The following is a 26,856-nucleotide window of genomic DNA, read 5'->3' as shown; positions in this document are numbered from 1 at the left end:
GCTGGCCTGCTGTTAATGTTGATTGGAGCACAGTAACACAAATGCATTCACTCGTTACTGTGACAACGGCACTGAATAGAAACACTCCAGCACACCAGTGTTCGCTGTATGTGCAGCCTGAGGCCATAGGCACCAAATAAGTGCATATTTATTTAATGTGTTTCCAGAGAGAAATAATGTTTTAAAACTAATGCAGAGAAATAAAGAAACTGTGCTCGGGCCCAGTAGAGGACCTTAGTGAGCCCCTCATTAAAGTCCCTTAGTCCTGGCATCAGAAGATTTTAATTTAATTGATTCAGTTTGTCCTTTGACATTCTGTGTTTATTGCAAAATTATAGAAAAATACACCCCCAAAAGTACCTCTGAAAATCTATTTCAGGAGGCATTGCCTCTTAAAAACTATGTTAGCAGTGAATTAATCTTTGCATATTTCTAGATTATTTGTCTCTTTACAGTCCTATAAACTTAAACCATCATTGTTCATGGCATAATATAAATCGACCCCAGAGATAGAGTGCTAAGTGGGTCAGAAGTACAGCAGTCGATGCAAATTTATCACCATGCACACTCACGTAGAAAACATCATGGAAATTGCACGTGTCTTTCCCTCTTTGTTCATAATCATACAAAAATTAATGCACGACTCGAAGACATTTCTAAATAGAGATGCAAACTGATGACTCACACCGGAGATGCCTTTTTAAATGGGTGCCTGTCTCTTTAAGAGCATGCACTTGCAGCCATTTTCTGCTCTTTGTGTGGGGTGGATTAGCGGATAGAGACAGAGCATCAATTCTACTACACCGAGCGAACGCTATTTCTCACAGTTTCTCCCCCTTTGCACTAACCGCCTGTTAGTTTAAGAGCGGACATGCAATTAGCAGGTAGGTAATTGTGATTATTTTCATGAATTACAGAGATGAGAGTGCTCGCTCGACGGTGCGCGAGAGATGATGGCAGCAACCTGCGCGTGTAACGTTATTCCCCAACATGATGCTCAGTCATATTTTCAAAACGAAAACGGCTTGGCTTTGATGTTTTTTTCAAGCTAGCCGCCTTCATGTACGCGTTTGGGGGAGTTTTACAGTAATTTGGTGAATATGGTTCATTATGATGGAGGTGCTGCTGATACCATCTCCGCTTTATGGGTGGGGTGAGGGGGGTGCGCGTTCACGTATCTCAAACATCTCCGAGCTATGTGGTATAAAGCGCTTTATCGTTATTTGTTTACATTAGTTCATAGTTAGGTTACTTCGCTGTCAGTGTCGTTTCATTCCATCTTAAGCACATTTTGGGATGTTTTTCCATTATTTCCGACCCCTGGTGTCCGGTGGTGACTGAGGGCTGTTGCTAGGTTATTGCCAACCGAACCGTTATTTAGACGCCTTGGATGATTAAGAAATGCGCTGTATGACACATTAAATAACAGATTCCAGCTTTTTCCTTTAAATGCGTGGATGGGTTTTTCTTATGTTATGATTAAGGACTTTTATTTAGAGTTTTTATGTTGTAGAATTAGGTTTAGTGGACGACCACGCAGTAAATTAATTCATAAACGATAATTAGCAGCCTGGCTGACAAAATAAACGACATTGTGAGGTAACGACCATCTTATTTTACCATTTCCTGCTTATTATTACACTCCTGGTTATGGTATATACAAATTAATGAACATTAAATGCTAATGTAATTCAAAATATTTTGTTAAATTAGTTTCAGCCATTACAACGTAGACTGCTATTGGCTAACAACAAAACCAGCACTTCCAACAATTCTATAATTTATTATATATTAATCCGCAGTAAAATTAATATATGTAACGTTACTGTACATCTCTTTCTCTGTTTTTCTCTCTCGATCAGCTTTTTATATCTCTTTTTGTAATTTTGTTGTTTTTCTGAGTGATGTTTCATTGTCTTTCTTTATAGACTTAAAATCTAGCCATCTATCAAAGTTGTATTCGTATAAAATTAATATTGAAGAGCTCCAGGGCCATTTTTACCACAGTTGTTAAGTTGTTTAAGTTGTTAACCATTTTGCCAAAATAATTTTTAGGCTGCACTGAGGAGTGATATTAGAAATGTGAAAGTAGCACCAGTATGTTGCCATGGTCAGCTGTACAATATCCAGTTTAGTGGCCACTGTACAAACATATTTGTTGACTGTTCTAGTAGACTTGATAGTAACTGTAAAGTAAGGAGTTTATTGTTGTCCAAACCTTAAAGTTGTGATAAAACTAAAGTAGCAACAAAATTAAGGTGGGATTTTGTTCTGTCCATCAATTGCTGATTGCATGGAAACAAATCTGAATGTGAGCTTCCAGCCGATTGTAAGGAAGGGTTGGAGTTTTGACAGTTCATTAAAATCTACGAGGTCAAAAAAATTAATTGAAAAATAGAAAACTCATTCAAAATAAGATCAATAACGTATTTAGAAAATAGGGTGCATTTTCATTTCATGTTGACTTTAACTGTAACTTCCTGGAGAATCCATTGTCATTCATTAAAGCATGGTCATATTATCCACAGGTTCCTTTTAAAGAAAACAAGTAACCACTATGAATTAGTAATGAACTGCATTATTTTTACCTGCAAATGTAATCAGTGTTAAAATGTATGGAGTACAGCACTAATAATGAGACTGTTTCACCTGCTGTCAGAAATGATGCATGCCTAACTACATCATCAACCACATTTGCTTAATTTTTTCTCATCTCAGGAAATCACAATTGAATGATGCAGTCATTAACAGTCCAGAGTATGTGGAGGGGTTGTTTCAGTGTATCCTGTCTGTACGTATGGGAGAATTGTTCAGTCAGCCATCAATTACAAATCCCGCCTGCCTGTCTAGTAGGGGTGGGCGATATCTCGATATTTAAAATATATCGATATATTTTTTAAACACGATATGGATTTTGACATATCGTATATATCGATATGTTGTTTATATTTAATTCTGATTCCGCCACTTTGCTTCTTTGCCTTCTCTGTGCTGTGCTCGCCCCCGCCTCCTTGCTTTTGTCCCCACTCCCTTCGCGTGTATAGAACTAGTCTAAAAAACAAAGTCTAAAAACAAAAGGACAACTGGCTCCATTATATGGAGATACTTTGGTTTTAAGGCGTAGGACGAACAGAAGGCAGATGTCTAACGTAGGGCCCAATGATTTCCGCGATGCAGAAAACGCGGACGGAATCCAGTCATAAAAACGGTATTTACAGTTTAACGCGGAATGTCACGGAATTGGTTAAATTTTGAATGAATTATCAAAAGTAGGTCATGCACTTAAATCAAATCGCGATATAGACTAATATCTGCAAATATTAACCCGGAAAAGTCTATTTAAATATGAATCCTGCATGTTCTGCGTGTCTGTGTTAACGAATGGCGCAGAAGCGCGTTTTCATTCATTAAACACACGGAAGCGCGTGATGCTCGCGCTGATTTCAGCGTCTTTCCTCTCACTGATAAAGATGTGAACACATGAGGAACATCTCCAGAACTGCACCGAGAGTCACTTCATGAGCATCTGACCGTTTGATTTGAGTAAGACTAGCTCATATAACATCATAGACTGTGGTATCACATACACAGAACTGTAACGGTAAACCCGTCAAAATAAAAGTATTTGGCAGAAATATTTTACTATTGTACAGCAGAATGTAGATAGCCCACTACTACTATTATTAAAATGAAATGAACATATTTTTTTAAGGAATAATCACACAACATTTCTTCCATGTTTTATTTTTAATAGTAAATCCCCTTTGTTTACCAAAAAATAAAGTTTGCTTAATTTTAAATAATTAAAAGATAAATTAAATAAATGTTTTATGCCTTCATTTGACAACCAGAGAAATGTAAATACACAGAATTTCTGAAGGGAAAAATTTCACATAAGGCTATTTTAAGATTTTTTTAAACTAATTAAGTTGTTTTTATGCATTTGAATAATTACACATGCTAAAACACAGAATTAGGTAACAATAAAGCATATGGTGAAGAAAAAAATAAGACGTTTCATAGGGCCCTAAACATGTAATATTTGGCATATTTGTTTTTGCAGTAGTTTTAGGGGGGTTATTTTTCCTGTAAAGATATCGAGATATATATCGCATATCGAGATATAGCAAAATATATCGAGATATATTTTTTGCTCCATATCGCCCAGCCCTACTGTCTAGTAATTGTAGCTCAAGGCTTGCAGAGAGGAAGGGAGTATGATGTCCCACTGAGTTGTGTGACCCAAATGTGATGCTCTTTCTGCAATGGAAGCACTCATATGACCTTAGTGATGTCTAGACCTTATTTATGTGGCTAGACCCAGGGCTTGAATTCAGTCGGTTCACTCAGAGCAGAATTGATAATTTAACGTTTCTGTTCCTGCGTTCCTCTGATATCATTACCGTTCCGAAACCGGTTCGGGTGGAAGAAATACCGGTTAATAAGATATATATATATTTTTTTTTTTTTACAATTTTCTTTTGCCTATAATTTGCCTAATAATAATAATAAAGTACAGCATTCTCTTTACTCAAAAAGAAAAGGAAAAAAGAGAGATCTGGTAACGTTAGCTGAGTCAAGTCACAGCCAACTTCTTTTCTAGATTTTGGCCGAATGTATACAGGCTACTAAAGAAAGAAACAAACAAATCTGTCAACACTTTAAAAACATTAAAGTATTTTTAAGGTATTTAATAAAGTTTGCTGCATTGTAAAATCCACATTCGAATGCAAAAATGTTGCATTCAAAATTTAGTACTTCACATTATGCGTTCTGTACCGTCTTACTCCTCATCCGCACAGCTTTCAGAAGGCGTATGAGCTCTACAAGCAGTACCACTTCTGTTATCATCATTCACCTCGTCCATGCACTGTTTACAGCCGCACATCCCATACAAAAATCCCCATGACAAAAACTATATAATGCAAACGGCGTGCGGATGCGGATGGTCAAATTATACTTTGGCCTTTATCAATGGCGCACAAGATGCGATGACAATATAAGTGTCATTGCATTATAATGTTTTTGTTACCATATACAGTTGAAGCAACTAGATGCAGCGGGACATTATAAAATGCTTAACATGAAAAACGCTTAACGTGGTTTAATGTACGAATACAATGATATTAACAGACATATTTCAAATTTTCTATTCTGTTCGGAACTATAAAATGTGATTTTGTTTCTGTTTTTTTTTTTTTTTCTGCCAAAATTTTGTTTGTTTTCCGTTTTTCGTTTTCGCTCCTTGAACCGGTTCAGAGCCCTGGCTAGACCACATGCATTTTATTGATATGTTTTTTCATAGTTTTGCCAATTTCTACAATATTTTATGTATCAGGTAGAAATTGTGAGTAAAAAATGATTTTCAAAATACTTATCTTTAATGGGATAGTTTACCCAAAATGAAAATGCCCTAAGACCATTGAACATCTTTGGAAAACAAATTAAGATATTTTTGATAATCAAAGAAATTTCTTCCTAAAATGTATTCTTGTAGTTTCATAAAATTATGGTTGAACCACTGATGTCCCATGGACTATACAATGTCCTTCCTACCTTTCTGGGCCTTGAACGTGTCAGTTGTGTTGCAGTCTATGCAGGGTCAGAAATCTCTCTGATTTGTGTTCTGAAGATGAACACTTATGAAACTTATGGGTTTGGAACAACATGAGGGTGAGTAATCAGTGACAGAATTTTCATTTTAAGGTGAACTAGCCTATCCCTTTATCTCTATAGTCTATACAGTAAATCATAAACAACTAGAAAAATCATGAGGCCTTCGAATATTTTTGAGGGGTGCCTTGGAGTCAGAAAGATTAAAGTAACCACTGGGATAGACGATCGAAAAACATGGATTTTAATGTTTGTAGTATCTGAGTGAAAGGCATATGGCTCGTGCATTTATGTTAGTGGTGGTGCGATTTTGTAATGCTATTATAATGTATAGGAATGTAGACAGTGCACCCCACCGTACAATGGGAATCAGCCAATGTGAGGAAGTTTATTCTAGTATCTCAGCATCCTTTCCCACAGGCACAGTCTCTACCTCTCTCTCCCTGTCAGATCACTTCTTCCACTTGGAACGTGGTGGTGTCATGATAGATTTCTTCCAAGAGTTCCTTTATTTGAATGACAATGATTCAGCTCTGAGGTTGTTATCAGTCTGAACATGTCTCACGCCACCTCACGTGATCTTTTCAGAAAATTTAAATGTGCAGGAAACCCCCAAGGCTCAAAGTACATTAGCTTTTTTATTTTTGTTCTGATGCACACCAGCTCTGGTTTTAAACATGACACAGTTAGGTACAATAACATTTATGAAATGTGTATTGAGTTGTTGTTGTTTTTTTGACAATCATAAAAAAGTCATTTTGAATATTTCAAAAATCGACTTTACTCCACTTAGGCTATAGCCTATGTGATTAGCCTATGTGTTCAATTGTGAGGCAAGTCTCTCACGCAAAGTATTTATATGCTGCTGCATGTATAGAGCCTTCCAAATGAGTCACTTGAGGTTCACGATGACTAGAATGCTGCATAGTCTTTAAAAAAACTGTCTGTATAAACTTTTGTACTGTAGTTTAAGGTTCTGTTGTAAAAAGGGGAAGATATTTGAATTACTTCCACTTTTGGATGCTAAATATTCTAGTCATTTATTATAGTATTATGAGTATAGTATATAATGACATCCAACACTGTTGTGAATATGTGTAGGGCAAGGGCAAATGTGTAGTGTATAAGCTAACAGGCTAATTTGTTAGTACTTAAGCTAAATAAAATGTACAATGTATTTCAAATAGAATATATAGTGATTTTGTAGGATTTATACTTGGGCGCTAAAGAGAATGGGATCGCTTGGAGTCCTAATGGGCCATACAGCTTAAGTTTTCTTTCAGGACAGAACAAGCTTTGCAGAAGCAGCTCGGAAGAATCGGAGCTTCTCATGTTTGAGATGCTGATGTTTCCTGCTGTTGTCTAAATAAAAACTTGTATTACATAGTTGCACAATATTGTGAGATACAGGACATAAATGCTGAAAGGAAACTCCACCTATTTTACAGGAGCATAGATGAATCTGTATTGTTAAAGTGCTGTGGAGCGTATCAGTATGCATTTGTTAGTGACCTGTTGGCAAGAAAAATGGCAAGTGACATATTAACAATCGACTGTTCAATTAGGAGTTGTTTTTCATCATATACTCACTCCGTAAGGTGACATGGATTGATTTGACTTCGCATAAAGGGTGGTGGGGGGGGGGGGGGTCAATACAGCATAGTATCTAGGGCTGGGTGATATATCTAACGATATGATCATGCGCATCTAGTCATGTTTCCCTGCTGCTCTGTCAAGCTTTGATGAAGGTAAAGATGGAAAATCTGCCTCCTCCTTGGACAGATGGCTGTCAGGCCACTTATTTTCTGTTCCAGGACAAATTAATCATATATTTATTATGCATGAATAACATCCTAAGACCTATTTTTAATGTATTGGTGCTGTGGCATAACAGATATGTTGGACACGTGGGCAACCTAAGTTTGAATCTCCTTTCTCTCTCAACATTTTTTCTTCCTCCAGAATTAAATAAATATTCTTTGACAGTTTTGGCCAAGGTTGGCATATGCATTCTGCACAGGAGCAACTGAAGTAGCATAAAATTCAAAGCATTGTTTTGGTGAGGTAAAAGTCAAGTCAGCCTCTGGTCTAAAATGGACAATACGACTTACCAAACCACACTTCCTAACTAGGGATGTGCCTGAATAGTGAATCCGTATTCGGAAAGGCACGGAAAGCAAATAATGCGTTCTACAGAGCCACTATCAATCAATCAATCACCTTTATTTATATAGTGCTTTAAACAAAATACATTGCGTCAAAGCACTGAACAACATTCATTTGGAAAACAGTGTCTTAATAATGCAAAATGATAGTTAAAGGCAGTTCATCATTGAATTCAGTTATGTCATCTCTGTTCAGTTGAAATAGTGTCTGTTTTTATTTGCAATCAAGTAAACGATATCGCTGTAGATGAAGTGACCCCAACTAAGCAAGCCAGAGGCGACAGCGGCAAGGAACCGAAACTCCATCGGTGACAGAATGGAGAAAAAAACCTTGGGAGAAACCAGGCTCAGTTGGGGGGTCAGTTCTCCTCTGACCAGACGAAAACCAGTAGCTCAATTCCAGGCTCCAGCAAAGTCAGATTGTGCAGAAGAATCATCTGTTTCCTGTGGTCTTGTCCTGGTGGAGTTGTTAAAGGGACATGGTTAGCTGCTTGCTAGCAGTTGCCTTTTACATAACAGTATATAACATTTCACTTACCACATAAACAGAGAGAGGTAAGAGGAGACTGATATGATGATGGCGAATGATTTGCACATCCTGAGCACCACTGACAAACATCTAACCTTGTGAAATGTTTGGTAAGTAGTGCCGCTTCGTAGTAGAGTAGGCTATGTGTAAATGCAAATCTCGAAAGTGGAATTAAAAATCAAATATTGTCCGCCACATGACTCTCAGGAAAATACGTAGTTTGGAGGCATTTGGATTCAAGTTTCCAGTCGGGTGTAGTGGTTTGGACAGTCAGGGGCATATATGGTCTCCTATATAAGTGCATTGTTTGTTTGTTTTTTTATGACGTATTGAAACTGATACCATTGCTATTTTTAGATCCCGCGGTATAACATATTACCGTATTACCACCCAAGCCTACTTTACAGTTGAGATTATATCGCCACCTGTTGGCTTGGCATGCTCTTGACAGTGCATCATAGCATGCGTTTGCGTTTTAATGGGAATGGAGATTTTTTTTATTCATTTTTTTAAACGGAAGTAGGAAAAACTCAGTTTATAAAAAAACTACTGTACCGTGTACATGTATACATGGCCTTTGATTATGTCTTAAAGGTGACATGAAAATCTGAATGTTTCTGTGTTTAAGTGCTGTAATTGGTTCTAATATAAAATATAGATCTAATATAAACAATGCAGTTTCTTTTCCCAGCTGTTTACCTTCACAGAAACTGTGTTTCTGCCTCCACTTAGAATAGGCATTTTCAAAACTACATAATAAATGATCTGTGGGGTATTTTGAACTGAAACTTAATGGACACATTCTGGGGACACCTGAGACTTCTATTACACCCCCCTTTTACAATATGTAATATGTCTCCTTTAAGACGTGATGTTTAAATTGATGTAGAGAATAATCACATTTTATTGGTTTTTAAAATGTTAAACCTTAAATATGGTGATTATTATACAGAATATTTTTATTGTGAAATAAAATAACTCATTTCAGGACTTGGTTCATATCACCCTGCTTTAAATTGTTTTAATTATTAATTAGATTAGCACTAATTAATAATCACTTTTTAAATAAATCCAAATCTTTGTTAGATGCTAAAATTAGCACAACATGCATAACATGTAAAAGTTTCATTTATTCTTGAAAATTTGCTGGTAGCCACATCAGTGTTTGTGTTTGGAGACTAATTGAATTCCTCCAGTGAAACTGAGTGAAAGACTTGAACAAGAGATTTCTTCAAGGTTGTGAATTTATTTTTATTTTTTTTTCAAATTCCATTGTTTCAGAGACTGTGTTTCACTTAAATATGAAGTTGATTATCCCTGATCGTCCAGCATCCTTGTCTGGTGGTGTTAAAGCTCATTAACTGTCTTGTTTCAGATTGGGCTGTTTTGTGAGTGAACCTGTGTCGCCATGACAACCCACGTGACCCTGGAGGATGCTCTGTCCAATGTGGACCTGCTGGAGGAGCTTCCCCTCCCAGACCAGCAGCCATGCATCGAACCCCCACCGTCCTCCATCATGTACCAGGTACATTCACACAAATTTTTTTTTGTATTTGTTGTTGTATGTAGAGTTCACAGTAAATTTAGATATAACTGGACTGACCTTCTGTCTGTTACTAGGCAAACTTTGACACCAACTTCGAGGACAGAAATGCGTTTGTGACTGGTATTGCCCGCTACATTGAACAGGCCACTGTGCACTCCAGCATGGTGAGTAGAAGGACGACTTTGTGAAACAGCACATTAGAATTGCTGGTCATGTGACCAGAGCAGCAATAACGAAAGGATGTTGCATTATAACAAAGCTGCTCTTTCTGAAATCTTTATCAGAAGGGCACTGAGAAGCAGAAACATGTCATTCAGTTTATCTGATGTTAGCTTTTCTTTGTTACAGCCAAATTTTAATCAGCCCAGAACAGTGCAGTTGCCTTCCCAGTGCAGTTGCCTTCCCTTTACTTACAAAAAAAAAAAAATCGTTAACATATTTTTAGGAACTGTAATAAATTAACAGTTTATTAAAATAAACTGTAATGCAATGTCATGGTTTTCTGTGAAGCACCTTGAAGTAACACTTTGTGCTTTTTTCTTTGTGAATTAATACATTTATCCAGTGTGAATGCATTAATTTAATCAAAATTGACATTTATAATATTACAAATTATTGCTATTTCAAATAAACTACTTCAAATGGTTATCTGAACATTCCATTCGTTATATAATCCTAAAAAAAAAGAATCCACAAAAGCCAGAACTAATGCCGTAAAGGGTGTGTCGTGGTGATGATGCACGTTATCATGTGACTTTTTTACCAGGTGTTTTGGAGGCAGATCCGTGTTTGCGACAAAAATATTTGTGCAAACTGTAATGAAGCAGAGATCAGTTAGTTCCTCACTTTACGCGCCGAAGCTGAGATCGTTCGCCAGCTTAAGTGAAAGTTAACGTGCCTAGCTTTTTCGACTCGTACATTACACGTCACATCCTGATGTCACGTGTCATTACGGGACCTTTATGGTTTGTGTGTGAACGCACGCACATATTCCGGGTAATCACTGGCAGTGTGTGAAAGGGACAAAATCTAGCGACCCGGGAACAATTACTGGGACACATTACTTGTGTACTTTCCAGAATCGCAGTGTGGAAGGGGCTACTGTGTTTCCTGATGATATCTCCCAGGAGTCACATGAAAAGCGTTGAAAATAACAGCCCTAGTGCTGAGCCTAGAACTGGGTTCAAGTTCAAATCAATTTAAACTTGGCTTTCATTATCCCAAACATGGATTGCTTTGTGAGAATTCTGAAATAAACATCTCGAACCATATCAACAGATTTGCAACTGTAATGACTATTTACTGTAAGGGCCAGGCATGTGTAAACTGGGCAAGATATTTTGTAACATATCAAAACCCCATCAGTTTCAATTCTGTTTTAGCAGAGGCGTGAGGCAGAGAGCTCAGGACAAACACCTTTTCACAAAGACACCCTTGTTTATGCTTGTTTTGTACAGTTTAGTTTCTGTGGGGGTTTGTGCTGGATAGAAATGGTATTGAAGGATCTACTCCACCTCTTCCTCTCACGGCTCAGTGGCTCGTGGATGTGCGTGGACTGTCAAACAGGAGTGCACATTACTCCTCAAGGACTGGAGGTCCTGTTTGCTTCAGCAACCTTCTGCTAAATCTCTAATGAGACGAGAGCATAGATGTAGACTTTGTATTCTATACACAAGTCGCTGGAGGAATGATGTGGTCTCACTAAACTTGGATTTAGGATTTTAATACAGTTTTTGCAAGGTGAGCAGTGTAGGCCTATTGAAATCAAACCCTCTTTATGTTCTTTGTTTTGTCTCACTTTTATACATTTAAATCAACTTAACATACAGACTCTATTCAGATGTTTTGTAGATGTTTAATTAGTAAGTTTGACAAGTCTAGTGCTTTCAATGAAAGACAACAAAGAGGACAATTTCAGAGAAAAGAATTATAAAAAACTATTTCAATAAGTTAAAGTACCAAGTGTACTTTTTTCACATTTTTATTACTTACTACCATAATACAATTCCATGCTTGTTTCTATATTCTAAATGTGAAATTATTCAAAAAATTTTCTCCAAAAAAAAAAAAAAGAAAAATTATAAAAATAGTATTAAATATTACTTTGAATATTTACAATGTATTTTTTTTAGCTGTTTTTTTTAATGTAATCCAGCTGTTTCTGAAAAATCACACTACAGGATTTTTAGCCCGATTTAGCCCCGATTTCCCCCTCCCGAGAATCGGAGCAAACATCTTGTCGAGCACCTCGATCTGTCCCGATGTACGGCGTGGATTATCTGGTAATGTGCGGTGTTCACCGATCGAATCTTGCACCTCCCGATCTGCTCGCACCCAAATCGGGGCAGCCCCGATTATTATCAAACATGTTTGATATTTAGGATTTAAATCGGGATGATGATGGCTAGATGATTACGTCAGTACTTTCACAGCCAATGCGCAAAACTGCAAAACAGCTGATGCGGGGCTTCCTTGGATAGTGGAGATAGAGGAAACTGTTTCTTGACATTTTGTAGTAACACAACTGTCTGTATAATATGGCAAAAACGCATCACATCTGTAAGGAGAAAGAGAAGCGCTGGAGTGAAATCGCCTTAGTATGAATGCACCGGGGTGAGGGCACAAAGCTAGCACACAAAAATAAATAAATAAATCTGATTTTAAAACTCCTGTAGTGTGAACCAGGCTTTAGGCTGTTGTTGACTAGTTGTTTAGGCAAACCACTGATTAGTTTTGCTAATATTTAGTTTGCAAAGCCTTCGTTGTAATGCTTGCTGAATGCTACTGAATTGTGATTGGCAGAAATCCAGGTTACATGTTTTATTAATGGAAAGTGGAGCGTAATTAGGGACTTTTACACCCAGTCTAAAATAAAATGTATGACAAAACTCTATCTTGACTGCAAGGACTCTGGTGATTCTAGGTTTGGCGTCTCTCCCTCTGTCTGTAAACTTAATGTTCCATCATTGCTGCCTTGCAAGAAATAATGGTCACTTCCAGCAAAAAAAAAAAAAAACGGATTGTTGGATTGTTGTTTGTAAGCATGAGGTCAGTAAAATGATCTAGCGCACATTTACACGGAATTCCCAGGAGATTATATGACTGGTTCCTGTCAAGTTGTTGTTCATTTTCCTCTTTTTCAAACTGTTTTTTTCCTTCTCAGAACGAAATGCTGGAGGAGGGGCACGAGTATGCCGTCATGTTATACACCTGGAGGAGCTGCTCCAGAGCCATTCCTCAGGTACACACACACACGTGACATCCAATGCAGTATCAGTGCTCAGATGTGAGGTGTATTCTCAAATGCATGCACAATTTGGCCGACTGGCCCACATACTGTTTTACTATCAGGTGTGTCGTGGTGCAGAAGAGGAACTTGATTATAATGGGCTATTAAGTTACATATGCATAGATTTATTGAAGTTTGTGAATGTTGCTGCCAGCATTCAAAAGTCTATGTGCTAAGTCTTGTTTTTTATGATATGCTGTCTGTCCGAAGAGAATCTGAACCCTTTTTCGATTGCTTATCTAAAAGATATGATTGAAAGGAGGACCCAGTTCAACAACATGATTGCCCTACACTCACTCCTCTCTGCAGAGAAAAGGCTCATAATTCATAATCTGAATCCTGCCAGTTTAATGACGCCCTCATGTGCATATCAGGTGAAGTGCAACGAGCAGCCAAACCGAGTGGAGATCTACGAGAAGACTGTGGAGGTGCTGGAACCTGAGGTCACCAAGCTTATGAAATTCATGTACTTCCAGGTGAGAGAGGAACTATTAAATCCTTATTAATCCTCAAATGTCATGATTATTCATCAAACAACATCTCTGATAAGAAAGAGGGAGAAATGCTCATTGCTCGTTATTTATTTCTTATCTCTTTATTTTTATTTGCTTATAAAAATAAAAAATGCTTAAAAGCAACATTCAGTTTAATTCCTTAAAATATATATTTAACTTTTCAAATAAAGGAGTGTAGTAAATAAGTAGCATAGCATAGGTTTTGCTGTGCTTTCAAAATTGTAATTGAGAGTTGTGACATTTAGTTAGTACATGGCTTTAACATTGATATCCCTCCTTCTAGCGCAAGGCCATTGAACGTTTCTGCAGCGAGGTAAAGCGACTATGTCATGCTGAGCGCAGGAAAGACTTTGTGTCCGAGGCCTACCTCCTTACTTTAGGAAAGTTCATTAACATGTTTGCTGTGCTGGACGAACTGAAGAACATGAAGTGCAGTGTTAAAAATGACCACTCTGCTTACAAGAGGTATAATGGTCGTGCTTAAATTTAAAGGAGTCATTAAAGCACTGTGACATACATGCATGCAATATAAAAAAAACAAAATCCATATTTCTTCTGTGTCTTCTTTACAGAGCAGCTCAATTTCTGAGAAAGATGGCTGACCCACAGTCCATCCAGGAGTCTCAAAACCTCTCTATGTTTTTAGCCAATCACAACAGAATCACACAGGTATGTTTAACTTCAAATATAGTCATATTTATGTTAAAACACCAAAAAGGAACCATAAAAATGGTCCATACATCTTCGGTAACTATATGTTAGGCTTGTGTGAGGACCAAGACATTTTTAATGGATAGTCTTGTCTTCCCCTAAAGTTTCTCTGTTCACTATTCATTTGCATGCAGCGTGTCATGTTTTATGTGATGTTTGTCCAGTGTCTGCACCAGCAGCTGGAGGTGATCCCAGGTTATGAGGAGCTGCTGGCTGATATTGTCAACATCTGTGTGGATTACTACGAGAACAAGATGTACCTGACCCCCAGTGAGAAACACATGCTGCTAAAGGTGAGCACATCCATTCCTGCTTAAGCTTTTAGACCTCGTTGAAAGATCTTTAGAAATGAAGGCATGGCTCTGTGTTTCAGGTCATGGGTTTTGGCCTATATTTGATGGATGGAAATGTCAGCAACATCTACAAGCTGGATGCAAAGAAAAGGATAAACCTTAGCAAAATCGATAAGTTCTTTAAGGTGAAGACAGACGTTCCGGATCTCTTGAAAATGGACTGTTTTTTTGTCACAATCCTCTGAGTGGAGCTTTGTTTTGGTTGCCTTTACAGCTTCAGGTTGTGCCTCTGTTTGGAGACATGCAGATCGAGCTGTCACGATACATAGAAACAAGTGCTCACTATGAAGAGAACAAGTCCAAGTGAGTAACTGACTTCTTAAGATAAAAAGCACACCGTGTAACCACAAGTGCATTGTTTTTCATCTGATACTAGTTCTCCTGTTGGCATTACCTGACTGGTTAACTATTTTTGGAATATATTGATACTTTTTTATTCAGTTACAAGAGTTGCATCAAAAGTGACAATAAAGACATTTATGATGTATTCATAAAAGATCTCGGTTTCAAATAAATGCTGTTCTTTTGAACATTCTATTCATCAAAGAATCTTAAAAAAAATGTCACAGTTTCCACAAGAATATTATCCAGCACAGCTTTTTTGAACATTGATAATAAATGTTGACGTAATAGAAGTGTTTCTCGAGCGGATGATTTCTAAAGGATAATTTCTTGCAAAATCAGTTTTTACTTGATAGGAATAATTACAAATTAAAATCTATTAAAATAGAAAACAGTTGTTTATTCCACATGTTACTGTTGATGTTACTGCTTTCACTGTATTTTTATCATCTTTTTAGTAGTGTCTTCTTTCCTCTTACTCTCTCTCAGGTGGACCTGCACTCAGAGCAGCATCAGTCCGCAGTATAACCTGTGCGAGCAGATGGTGCAGATCAGAGACGACCACATCCGCTTCATCTCTGAGCTGGCGCGCTACAGTAACAGTGAGGTGGTGACTGGATCAGGGCTGGACAGTCAGAAGTCTGATGAGGAATACAAGGAGCTTTTCGACCTTGCCCTCAGAGGACTGCAGCTTCTGTCCAAGTGGAGCACTCATGTCATGGAAGTGGTATGTTTGAGACCACTTAAGCAGTTGGAAGCATTCCAGTTCTCCGTCGATCTCACGTATCTTCTCTTCCTCTAGTACTCTTGGAAACTAGTCCACCCGACTGATAAGTTCTGCAACAAGGACTGTCCGGGCACAGCTGAGGAGTATGAACGCGCCACACGCTACAACTACACCAGCGAGGAGAAGTTCGCCTTGGTGGAGGTCATAGCTATGATCAAGGGTCTTCAGGTTCTGATGGGCCGGATGGAGAGCGTGTTCAACCAGGCCATCAGACACACAATCTACTCTGCCCTGCAGGACTTTGCACAAGTGATCCTGAGAGAGCCACTCAGACAGGCTGTGCGCAAGAAGAAGAACGTTCTCATCAGGTAAGATATACACCACAGAAAAAATACATACTTTTTTGGGCATTACTTCTCACCTTGCTTCTATATAGTGTACTTCAGGCAATTCGCAAAACCATCTGTGATTGGGAAGGAGGAAGAGAACCTCCTAATGACCCCTGTCTGAGGGGAGAGAAGGACCCCAAAGGAGGATTCGACATCAAAGTTCCCCGTCGTGCTGTTGGCCCCTCGAGCACACAAGTCAGTTCAATTCTGTTTGTAACATAGATGATATTTAGTGCTGTTTATAAAGATTGTTTCTGAGTAGTAGGTGTTCCTCCCTGTCCTGTAGCTCTACATGGTGCGCACCATGCTGGAGTCTCTCATCGCTGATAAAAGTGGCTCTAAAAAGACTCTTCGCAGCAGTCTGGATGGCCCCATCGTTCAGGCCATAGAGGACTTCCACAAGCAGTCTTTCTTCTTCACCCATCTCCTGAACTTTAGTGGTGAGACAAAAGCAACTGTTTTCTATAGTGCAACTGTATCATCTTTACATGTCAATATAGACTGAGAAATGTCTCATTCTCTCGTGATTGGCTGTTAGAGGCCCTGCAGCAGTGTTGTGATCTGTCCCAACTGTGGTTCCGAGAGTTCTTTCTGGAGCTCACCATGGGCCGCCGCATCCAGTTCCCCATCGAGATGTCCATGCCCTGGATCCTCACCGACCACATTCTGGAGACCAAAGAGCCCTCCATGATGGAGTATGTGCCACATACACAGTTTATTCTATTTATTAAGCTACACTAGGATTCAGAAGTTTGGAGTCGGTGTTATATTTATTCTGTGTTAGGGATGTGTTTAAATTATCGAAGGTGACAGTGAAGACATTTATATTGTTAAAAAAAGATTTTGGTTTGAGATAAATGCTGTTTCCTTTGAACTTTCTATTTATCAAAGAATCCTGAAAAACCTGCAACCTTAATGGGCGTAAAAGAAAAATCTTACTAACTCTAGCGGTAGTGTATATGAACACTGACTGATTTTGTCTGTCAGATTATAGCATTTTTCAGTTTAATCTTTTTTTTTTTTTTTTTTCAGATATGTGTTATATCCGTTGGACCTTTATAATGATAGTGGTTATTATGCCCTCACCAAATTCAAGAAGCAATTCCTCTATGATGAGATAGAGGCGGAGGTAGAGTGTCACAGACTTGTTTGATATTGTCTTCCATTCAAAGATATTTTAATAAAAACTGAAGAAATCTCTTTTTCATTATAGGTCAACCTGTGTTTTGATCAATTTGTGTACAAGTTAGCTGACCAGATATTTGCCTACTACAAAGCAATGGCTGGAAGGTAACAATACCCCTGTCTCATCTTAAACGCTTTTCAAGTTTAATTTCAGGTCGAATCAAAGAAATGACTCTGCTATAGATCATATGCTTCTTTCTCTTCCTCACAGTGTCCTCCTAGACAAACGCTTCCGTGCTGAGTGTAAGAACTACGGTGTGATCATTCCATACCCGCCTTCAAACCGCTACGAAACACTGCTCAAACAGAGACATGTGCAGGTGTGCAGACATTATACCCATTACAAATAAGAATAGGCAACTCTGTTTCACCCAGAATACACTCTAAATGATAAATCTAACAACATGTTTATGATTTTTTTAGCTGCTGGGTCGCTCCATTGACCTGAACAGATTGATAACCCAGAGGATCTCAGCAGCCATGTACAAATCCCTGGATCAGGCCATCAGCCGCTTTGAGAGCGAGGACCTCACCTCCATAGTGGTGAGAAACACATGCTTTTAGACTGTTTTGGTATTTGCTGTCATCAAAATCAGTATTCTTTTGGCATTACAAGTGTACAGACAATTTTCTTTCGCATTTTGACATCTGGTCTCTTGATTTAGAAGAACTTTGGATTATTGAAATTGGTTTGTTCCCTGTGTTTCAGGAGCTTGAATGGCTGATGGAAATCAACAGGTTGACTCATCGCCTGCTCTCGAAGCACATGACCCTGGACAGTTTTGACGCCATGTTTCGTGAGGCCAACCACAACGTGTCTGCTCCATACGGCCGCATCACGCTGCATGTCTTCTGGGAACTCAATTTTGACTTCTTGCCAAACTACTGTTATAATGGCTCCACCAACAGGTCGATGAATATAAATTGTAGATACAAATCTGTACTAATGTGGTTCAATATAGATGACAACGTTAACAAAAGTGTTCAATCTCACGGAACAGGTTTGTGCGGACAGCCATTCCCTTTACCCAGGAGCCTCAGAGGGACAAACCTGCCAATGTCCAGCCTTATTACTTGTATGGCTCCAAGGTTTGTTAGCAGCATGATTAGCTTGTGATACTAAACCAAAGACTTAAATGTGTTTCATGTAGTGTACTAGAGAACATCAGTGTCTATTTTTAAACAGCTCGCTCTGTTTTTCAGCCTCTGAACATTGCTTACTCCCACATCTACAGTTCCTACAGGAACTTTGTGGGTCCTCCGCACTTCAAAACAATCTGTCGTCTTCTTGGTTACCAGGGCATCGCTGTGGTGATGGAGGAGCTGCTCAAGATTGTCAAGAGCTTGGTATTATGTCTCTCTGTTTAGTGTGCACATAGTTGGACTTTTTTTTTTTTTACATTTCCTTTTTTCATTTATCCTGTCCATCTGTCTTTTCCAGTTGCAAGGCACCATCCTGCAGTATGTAAAGACCCTCATAGAGGTGATGCCCAAGATCTGCCGTCTCCCTCGTCACGAGTACGGATCCCCAGGTGAGATCAGGACCAGTAACACTCCAGTCGTGTCACAGTCTAATAATGAGTACAGAGACCAAATGTTTTAGCTTATATACTATATTCTAGTGCAGAGTTGTACCATCAGAATCCCTCTACCTCCCCTAACTCCACCTGTCTAGATTTACTATGGGATTTATGTATTTATGTATTCCTATCAATGCAGCTGTGTATCTTACATGCTTCAATCAGAGTGTAAATAGAGTAAATACAAAGAATAGGATACAAACATAAGATGTTAAAATAAGAATATTAAACTGTGCACTATAAGCTTGTTTTGATAAAGGTGTCTGCTAAATGCTTTAATATAAATGTAATTATATTAGAGCTGTCAATTTAATTTGTTAATTTAGTACAAGTACATTTGTATAACTCTTTGTTAAACATATTTTATAGCTTGTTAAGAAGACTGTAACTGTAGCATATAGAGATCCTAGCCTGGAGTGTTTTCGATGTTACGGAATGTGGAAAATTTGTCAGGCATCCTGGAGTTCTTCCACCATCAGCTGAAGGACATCATTGAGTACGCTGAGCTCAAGACAGATGTGTTTCAGAGTCTGAGGGAGGTGGGCAACGCCATTCTCTTCTGTCTGCTCATCGAGCAAGCTCTGGTGAGACCCTCGCTGGCTTACTCTTCCATTTTGCATGATGTAGTGTAAATGCATAGTTGATCGTTTATCATTTTACTCCTAATTAGTTGATCTAAAACTTAAATCTCAAAGCTGATTTCTATTTTAGATTTAATCTTTCAGACCTGCCAACTTCTACACATTTTGTGCATTTTGACCTCAAAAAAACAATTCTAAGATTTGTGACTCCAATCAACAGAAAAATCAAATGCCGCCATTTTGTTCAATGAGGCAACTAAAGTAGAGATACTTTTTTGTTTTGTTTTCCCTTATAGTCTTATGCTAAAATTTACAATAAATAAACATTTGGCTGGTATTAAAAAAATATTGCTTTCTCAAGGGGTTATCCCTCTCTCAGCTATAAATTACTGGATTGTTTTCTTCATGTTGTTGTGGTGGTAAGTGCCAAAATGGTGTGAAAGTATATGAACTAAGCTTTGCACCTTTGCAGTTCTCAAAATACTCTCAAAAGGTTGGCAGGTCTGATCTTTCATAAAATGCCTGGTTTACTTCAGAAGAATTATGATTTCCTTTATGCAAATATTTTTTGTTATGAAAACATCCGATTGGTGCACCAAAAATTCAAGGCCCAGTCCTTGACATGACTCAGCCTGGCTTTGCTAATCAGCTGCATAAAGACGCAGATTTGAATTAGTAGAAAGTGTGTGTTGTATGCTGATGTGTATGCCAGAGTGTGTGTGTTTCTGGATGTGAATGTTAATGAATTACTGTGTATGTTAACGCTTGTGTGGGTGGAGGACACTGCTGCCATCTGCCCCTAAAAAGCAACTTTATTTCTCATTACACGCTGGCAACAACTACAGGTGGTAAGGAATTAGGCCTCATTCATATAACAGAACCACAAACTGACTGAACGCACACTCTTCCTGGTTTTTATACTTTTTCTTTAGTCACTTTTGAGCCGTGTTCTGCCATGGATTCAAGGACACTAGTGTCACCGAGATGAGAGAATAAAAACTGAAATGTAATACGGAGCTGTGAACGTCTGGCACTGTCGTGACGTTTGGACTCTGCACACTCCTACTGGGTTAATATTAAGAGGCTTGTTTAGTATCATTTCCTCCAAAGGAAGTCTTCCTTGCTTTCATGGCAGTCACGACTCCTCTCTGGCTGCCTGTGACGTCCCGTGCTGATGCACTTCTGCTTCCATACACTTCTCTTCTTCTGACTGTTTCTCTTGTGTTTTTGTTTGGGTCTCTCTCTGAAGCATAGTGAATGTGTCGGATGATCATTGCACGCTGATCTCTCATTAACCTCGTTTCTGTCAGGATGCTCTTCTGGTCATCTCTCTCTTCTTGTTTGGGTGTTGTTCAGTGCTTGTTTTATTATTGTGAATGAAGTGATTTTTGCTCAGACTTGTGTACCTCATTGATTTGAAGGTCATTACCATAAGACCTTTTTACTTTCACATTGCATTTAGGGTTTACACCACCTGCCACAATAATTTATTTATCACACTTTTTTTATCTTTCTGGGTTTATTTAGTAAATATTGATGTAGAGATTTAATAAAATGGATATTAATAGTTAGGGATGTGCAAAACTACATTTTGTCGTCTATAGTTGGTGGATTGGGCCTATTTTTGTGTTCAGAAACATAGAACACACAATTTTTTTTAAAGGAACACTGCACTTAAAAAAAAATAATAATAATAACTGGCTAATTTTCCAACTCCCCTAGAATTGAACGGTTGAGTTTTAAAGTTTTCGAACCCATTCAGCTGATCTCTAGGTCTGGCGATAGCACTTTTAACTTAGCTTAGCATAGACCATTCAATCTGATTAGACCATTAGCATCTCGGTCAAAAATAACCAAAGAGTTTCATTATTTGTCCTACTTAAAACTAGACTCTTCTGTAGTTACATTGTGTACTATAAGACTGGCGCAAAATGAAAAGTTTTAGATTTTATATGGCTCAGAACTATAATCTCATTCCAGTGTAGTACTCAAGTGATTTTAGGTGCAGTGATATTACGCAGCACCTGAAAATAGTCCCCAGCTAGTTTGTGTAGTTTGTGCGGGGGATTGGAGTCAAGTTTTAAAAAGGAAAAATATAGAAACTCATTGGTCATTTTTTAGCAAGATGCTAACTGTCTAATAAGATTCAATGATCTATGCTAGAGACCCGGAGATCATCTGAATAGAAAGTGAGTTGGAAAGTGAGTATATAAAAAAAAAAAAAAAAAAATTATAGTGTTAAATGATTAAAATAAAGATTATGCCACTATTTAAGCAACAACCTATATTGCACAAAACTTTTTTTTTTTACTATCAAAGTTCTCACAGAAATATGCATAGTTTATGTAAATATGTATATATTTATGGAAAATTATTTTTACTATATGTAATATAAATACTCAATGCAGGTGATTTTAAAGGAAATGTTCTGTAATTGTTTCAAACTTTGGAGTAGAGTCAACCAGTGCTATTTATCCTTTTATCTGTACTATATTTGGGATAATCATTTACCTGTTTTCAGACCGAGCTTCTCAGTCAACAACTATTCTACTTATTTATCATCATATTTAGCACCAAAATGTTACATTTTCACATTTTCATACAAATTATGAGTCATGACTAACCCATTTTCACACTGATGCGTGTGATGTTTGTGCTCTGTAAAGCTTGAATCAGATTTCATTTAACAGTGTGATAAAGAAGTTCATTCATTCCCCGTCATGTTTCTCTGATGTTTGTTTGAACTCAGTCACAGGAAGAAGTTTGTGATTTACTTCATGCTGCACCCTTCCAGAACATCCTCCCAAGGGTCTACATCAAAGGTGAAAAATCACATTCGCAAACTACAAGATCATGTTCTTCTTCAGTGCTTTCTGATTTAGAGTTTTTAAATATAAATATATATTTACATTTAGTCATTTAACAGACGCTTTTATCCAAAGCGACTTACAAATGAGGACAATGGAAGCAATCAAAATCAACTAAAAAGCATTGCTATACAAAGGTATATATAATTGTATACCTGCTGAAGTCTTCCTTTAATGATGAATTTTACAGAGGGGGAGCGACTTGAGGTGAGGATGAAGAGGCTGGAGGCAAAGTACGCTCCTCTTCACCTGGTGCCCCTCATTGAGAGACTTGGGACCCCACAGGTGAGGCACTCACAGATCTCATTTGTCAGTAGCAGAACGTATTTAAAGGGGTCATATGATGCTTTTTTAAAGTTCATTATTTTGTGTATTTGGTGTAATAGGATATTTTGACATGCTTTAATGTTCAAAAAACATTATTTTTCAAATACTGTACATTACTGTTAGTCCTCTATGCCTCGCCTCTCTCAAACGTGTCTTTTTCTACAAAGTCCTTCCATCCGACAAGCGCAGTCTGCTCTGATTGGCCAACTGACACAGAGCATTGTGATTGGCTGAACACCTCAAGCACTTGTCAGAAATATTGCACCCCTTTCCATAATCGCAAGCCTTATCTTTCAAAATAAATGTAAAGACAATAGCAAATACTTAAATAACAAAACACTTACAGTAGCTGATTCAGAAGTGCAGGAACCTCTCCTAGGTTCAAGAAGCAGACGTCCATTAAATGCGTTGTTGTTCTGTTTTAAGTAATCTTTAAGATTCCTAAATCCATCTACTTTTTGAAGGCCAAATAAAGTGCGTTTGCTTTTGCCTAGATACACACAGCATCTCCCTGACATGGCTGCTTCAACACTACTGCGATTACTAAACCATGCCTGCTTTCTTTCTATTTCCACATAGTGGCGTAGACGTGTGGGGGGGGTGTTTAAATGAGCTGTTTTAGTGGTGCGTGGCAGAGTCTTAACTTTTATAAAGAATATCTCTTTGGATTTGAGACTTTAGTCTTTGCCACTTTACAGATATTTTTCATGCACCAAGAGCTTGTAACACTCCAAACAGAAAGGAAACATTTAAATTGCATCATATGACCCCTTTTAACACTAGCGCATTCAGTTTCTGAATAGAAATGTTTTGTATCATTTTAAATGCGTTTACATTCACATTTGATCAGTTAAATGCATTTATGCTGAATAGAGTAAGAAAAAATAAGTCTTACTTACCCCAGACTTTTGAATTGGTAACCATTTTAACCAAATACTTTGTTTTTTTTTATCAACTTTTTTAGCAAATTGCAATAGCACGAGAAGGAGACCTGCTGACGAAGGAGCGTCTGTGCTGTGGTCTGTCCATGTTTGAGGTCATCCTGACGCGCATTCGCAGCTTCCTGCAGGACAGTGTGTGGCGAGGTCCTCCCCCCACCAATGGCGTCATGCATGTGGATGAGTGCATGGAGTTCCACCGCCTCTGGAGCGCCATGCAGTTTGTGTACTGCATCCCTGTGGGGACACACGAGTTCACTGCAGAGTATGCATATACATTCAACATGGCTCTTTTTAATAATAAGCAAGCACTTGATTTAGGTTTACATCATATAACTGAAATGTTTTGGGTTTTTTTTTGTGTTTAGGCAGTGCTTCGGTGATGGTCTGAACTGGGCTGGATGTGCCATTATTGTGCTGTTGGGACAACAACGTCGCTTTGACCTCTTCGACTTCTGCTACCACTTGCTAAAGGTCCAGAGGCAGGACGGCAAAGATGAGATCATTAAAAATGTGGTACGTTTCTGATTCCATAGACTTAAACTATTAAAAAATGACATGAATCATTGCAGGAAGCTCTTAACAGTCAGCAATGAAATAAACACTAATGTTTTAAACACTAATGTAACTGATCAAAAGTGGCAGTAAATGCATTTGTAATGTTAATACAGGTCTGTTTCTGCTTTTTATTTATCAAACAGTACTCAAAATAAAATATGCATCATGATTTAAAAAAATATATTAATTAGCACAAGTGTCTTGAGCAGCAAATCAGCATAAATAATGTTTTCTGAAAGATCATGTGACACTGAAAAGTCAGTTTTCCCATCATAGGAATATATAATATTTAAATAAAAAAACAGTTATTTTAAATTGTAATAATATTTCACAGTATTGCTGTTTTTACTGTATTTTGTTCAAATAAATGCAGCCTTGGTGAGCATAAGAGACATCTTTCAAAATCCTAAAATCATACAGACTCCAAACTTTTGAAAGGTAAATGTACTTGTAAATATGGTCTTCTGTATGTAATGTTCTGTGGTGTAACTCTCAGCCCCTGAAGAAGATGGCAGACCGCATCAGAAAGTATCAGATTCTCAACAACGAGATCTTCGCCATCCTCAACAAGTACATGAAGGCTGTGGAGACGGACAGTTCTACTGTGGAGCATGTTCGCTGTTTCCAGCCTCCTATACATCAGTCTCTGGCCACCACATGTTAAACAAACTTTATTTGACTTCCAGCTATCCTATTCTTCCTCTGGTGTGACATTGGTCCCAAACGTAGTGTACAGGAACTTAGATCTTTCAAGATTGTCTCGGCTTTATTTAAAAAAGAGACAAACCTCCAGTCTCGCCACATGGTTAAAAAACACAGTAGATTTCTCAGTCTGCCCCAGCTGTTATCTAACCCTTATGAATATCAACACACACTATCCCTTTTGAATGAGACTTGAAGTGAACCACTTTGAGAGATTTACGACTACTGAAAATATTTCCAAGTCACCAGAGGAAATTTGAACAAATGTTGTTTAAGTTCTAGTACAAAAAAAAAGTAAATATAAATGACTTTTATTATTAGGAGAAAACATGATTCATGTCAATTAATGTCTTTTTTAACATCATGCCCATACAGATTTAATTTATAATAGTATTTGCATGTACCTCACAAACTCCATATATCCTAATATTGTTTGTACTATAATATTACAGACCAAAAAGCAAAAGTACAACTATGGATACAAATATCCATAATAATTTCCCCCTTTTTTAATTCTTTTATGGCCAGAATTGTTTACAGCATTCTGTTCTCTTTATTGTATTACAGCACTGGTTTACAGATCTTTGCATTTGTAACATCCATCATTGTGAATGGTGCAGTTTAATACTGTCATGAATTGCGTGTAGTACTTGTTCTAATTTTATTGGTACTTAACTGGTATCAGTATTTGCCTCAACTACTGAAAAGTAACCTCACTTATCTTTTCTGTCAGTTTTTGGACTGTTAATTTGGGCTATTTTATACACAATAACCATAGCGAAGCAGTTCTGAAGTACTAATAACTGGATTTGTGCTGTGATGACATCTCTTTAATAACCTCTTATTGTTACAGACTGCAGTAGTAATACTGCATTACCTTGACCAATAACGGACAAAAAGGGGAAAACATTGGACATCCACCATTCAATATAACTTCCAGAAATGTTTCAGTATTTACCCTCACAGGCCCTTTGGTTCAACAGTGTTAGACAGATTGGCAAGCATTCTCTTCAGTTTTGTAATTTATGTGGCTGTTGTAAATGTAACCTCATGAATGTTCATCATATTCTGTTATTTCCTTTTTTTCCAGATCGATTTTAATCTGTTTTTAAATAACTGTTGAATTAAATGGGTATTTTCCTGTAATCTATTTATGCATCAAAGTAGATTTTTCTTCTTGCTCTCGGAAGGGTTAATATGTGAACAATTATGGATTTTTTTTTTTTTTTTTTACTTTAAGGAAGTGCCGTTTTAAAAACTCAAAGCATGGCAGGTGTAATTTATTGTCATCATGGATCTATTTGTGACATGAGATTTTTGTTCATATTGTTGTACAAGTGATTATGTTTTGAAATACAAAAAAAGGAGAAAATAGTACAATGTACAACAAATGTTTCTGAACAGGAGTTATAATTATGTTGTATTTCCATGAAATAAAAAAGATCTAACGGAAAATGGCTTATTTTATTTATTTATTTGCATTTAACTTAAATTATTCAGAATTCCAAATAAATCATTGACTTGCACCAGCATTTTAATCTAGATTTGAGCTCTAGATTAGCACAATCAAGCATCTTTCAGTTTGATTCAAAAGTTTTCTTTTAACATCAAAGTAGAGAACATTGCAATGCTCACTTGAGGTATTAGCCTCAAACTTTATTTCATCTTTAAGAAAGAGTCTTAAGATATGACAGTGTTAATGCCCAATTGGTGATTTAATCAGTAAGTTCCTGGCATTTCTCACACCTTGGGTTGGTCTCAATAGGATGTAATTAATTGCCTTGTTTTTAAAGGCATTTCATCTAATGCATGAGGCACTTAGCACTGGATAAACATTTCCTCCACATGGGGATGATGGCACAGCTGGAAATGTGAGGAATCCGGGGTGTTTTTTGTTGTTTTGTCTTCCAAAACTGTCTTATCCGTTTATGTTTTAAAC

The 26,856-nt window shown here is 37.6% G+C and overlaps 1 protein-coding gene across 3 annotated transcripts; it reads left to right on the top strand.

The window, feature by feature from the left end:
- Nucleotides 1-730: 730 nt before the first annotated feature.
- cyfip2 (cytoplasmic FMR1 interacting protein 2) lies at nt 731-26,372 on the top strand. Of its 3 annotated transcripts, none has more exons than XM_052574252.1 (29): nt 731-884; nt 9,683-9,832; nt 9,928-10,017; nt 13,017-13,094; nt 13,517-13,618; nt 13,941-14,122; nt 14,230-14,326; nt 14,533-14,661; nt 14,742-14,846; nt 14,936-15,024; nt 15,553-15,790; nt 15,866-16,158; nt 16,227-16,374; nt 16,466-16,619; nt 16,718-16,874; nt 17,212-17,308; nt 17,393-17,469; nt 17,576-17,684; nt 17,788-17,907; nt 18,074-18,273; nt 18,366-18,453; nt 18,568-18,711; nt 18,806-18,896; nt 19,398-19,528; nt 22,275-22,347; nt 22,583-22,677; nt 23,684-23,922; nt 24,026-24,173; nt 24,712-26,372. In XM_052574252.1, the coding sequence occupies exons 2-29, from the start codon at nt 9,716-9,718 to the stop codon at nt 24,877-24,879; spliced, it is 3,759 nt and encodes a 1,252-aa protein (XP_052430212.1). In that variant the 5' UTR covers nt 731-884; nt 9,683-9,715; the 3' UTR covers nt 24,880-26,372. The 3 variants fall into 3 exon arrangements, with proteins under 3 accessions (XP_052430212.1, XP_052430211.1, XP_052430213.1); XM_052574251.1 differs by having other exon boundaries at nt 740-884; nt 19,398-19,531; XM_052574253.1 differs by lacking the exons at nt 22,275-22,347; nt 22,583-22,677; nt 23,684-23,922; nt 24,026-24,173; nt 24,712-26,372 and adding an exon at nt 20,371-21,814 and having other exon boundaries at nt 740-884.
- The last annotated feature ends 484 nt before the right edge of the window (nt 26,373-26,856 follow it).

The sequence above is a fragment of the Carassius gibelio genome, chromosome B14, assembly GCF_023724105.1.
Source record: "Carassius gibelio isolate Cgi1373 ecotype wild population from Czech Republic chromosome B14, carGib1.2-hapl.c, whole genome shotgun sequence".
Classification (NCBI taxonomy): Eukaryota; Metazoa; Chordata; class Actinopteri; order Cypriniformes; family Cyprinidae; genus Carassius; species Carassius gibelio.
The sequence above is the reverse complement of the archived record's forward strand: the minus strand, read 5'-3'. Positions and strand labels throughout refer to the sequence as shown.

Coding starts and splice junctions, on each gene's coding strand:
- cyfip2 (XM_052574251.1), top strand. CDS start 9,716: ATGACAACCCACGTGACCCTGGAGGATGCTCTGTCCAATGTGGACCTG. Junction 17,470..17,575: donor TACAAAGCAATGGCTGGAAG/GTAACAATACCC, acceptor TCTTCCTCACAG/TGTCCTCCTAGACAAACGCT. Junction 22,678..23,683: donor AGAGACTTGGGACCCCACAG/GTGAGGCACTCA, acceptor CAACTTTTTTAG/CAAATTGCAATAGCACGAGA.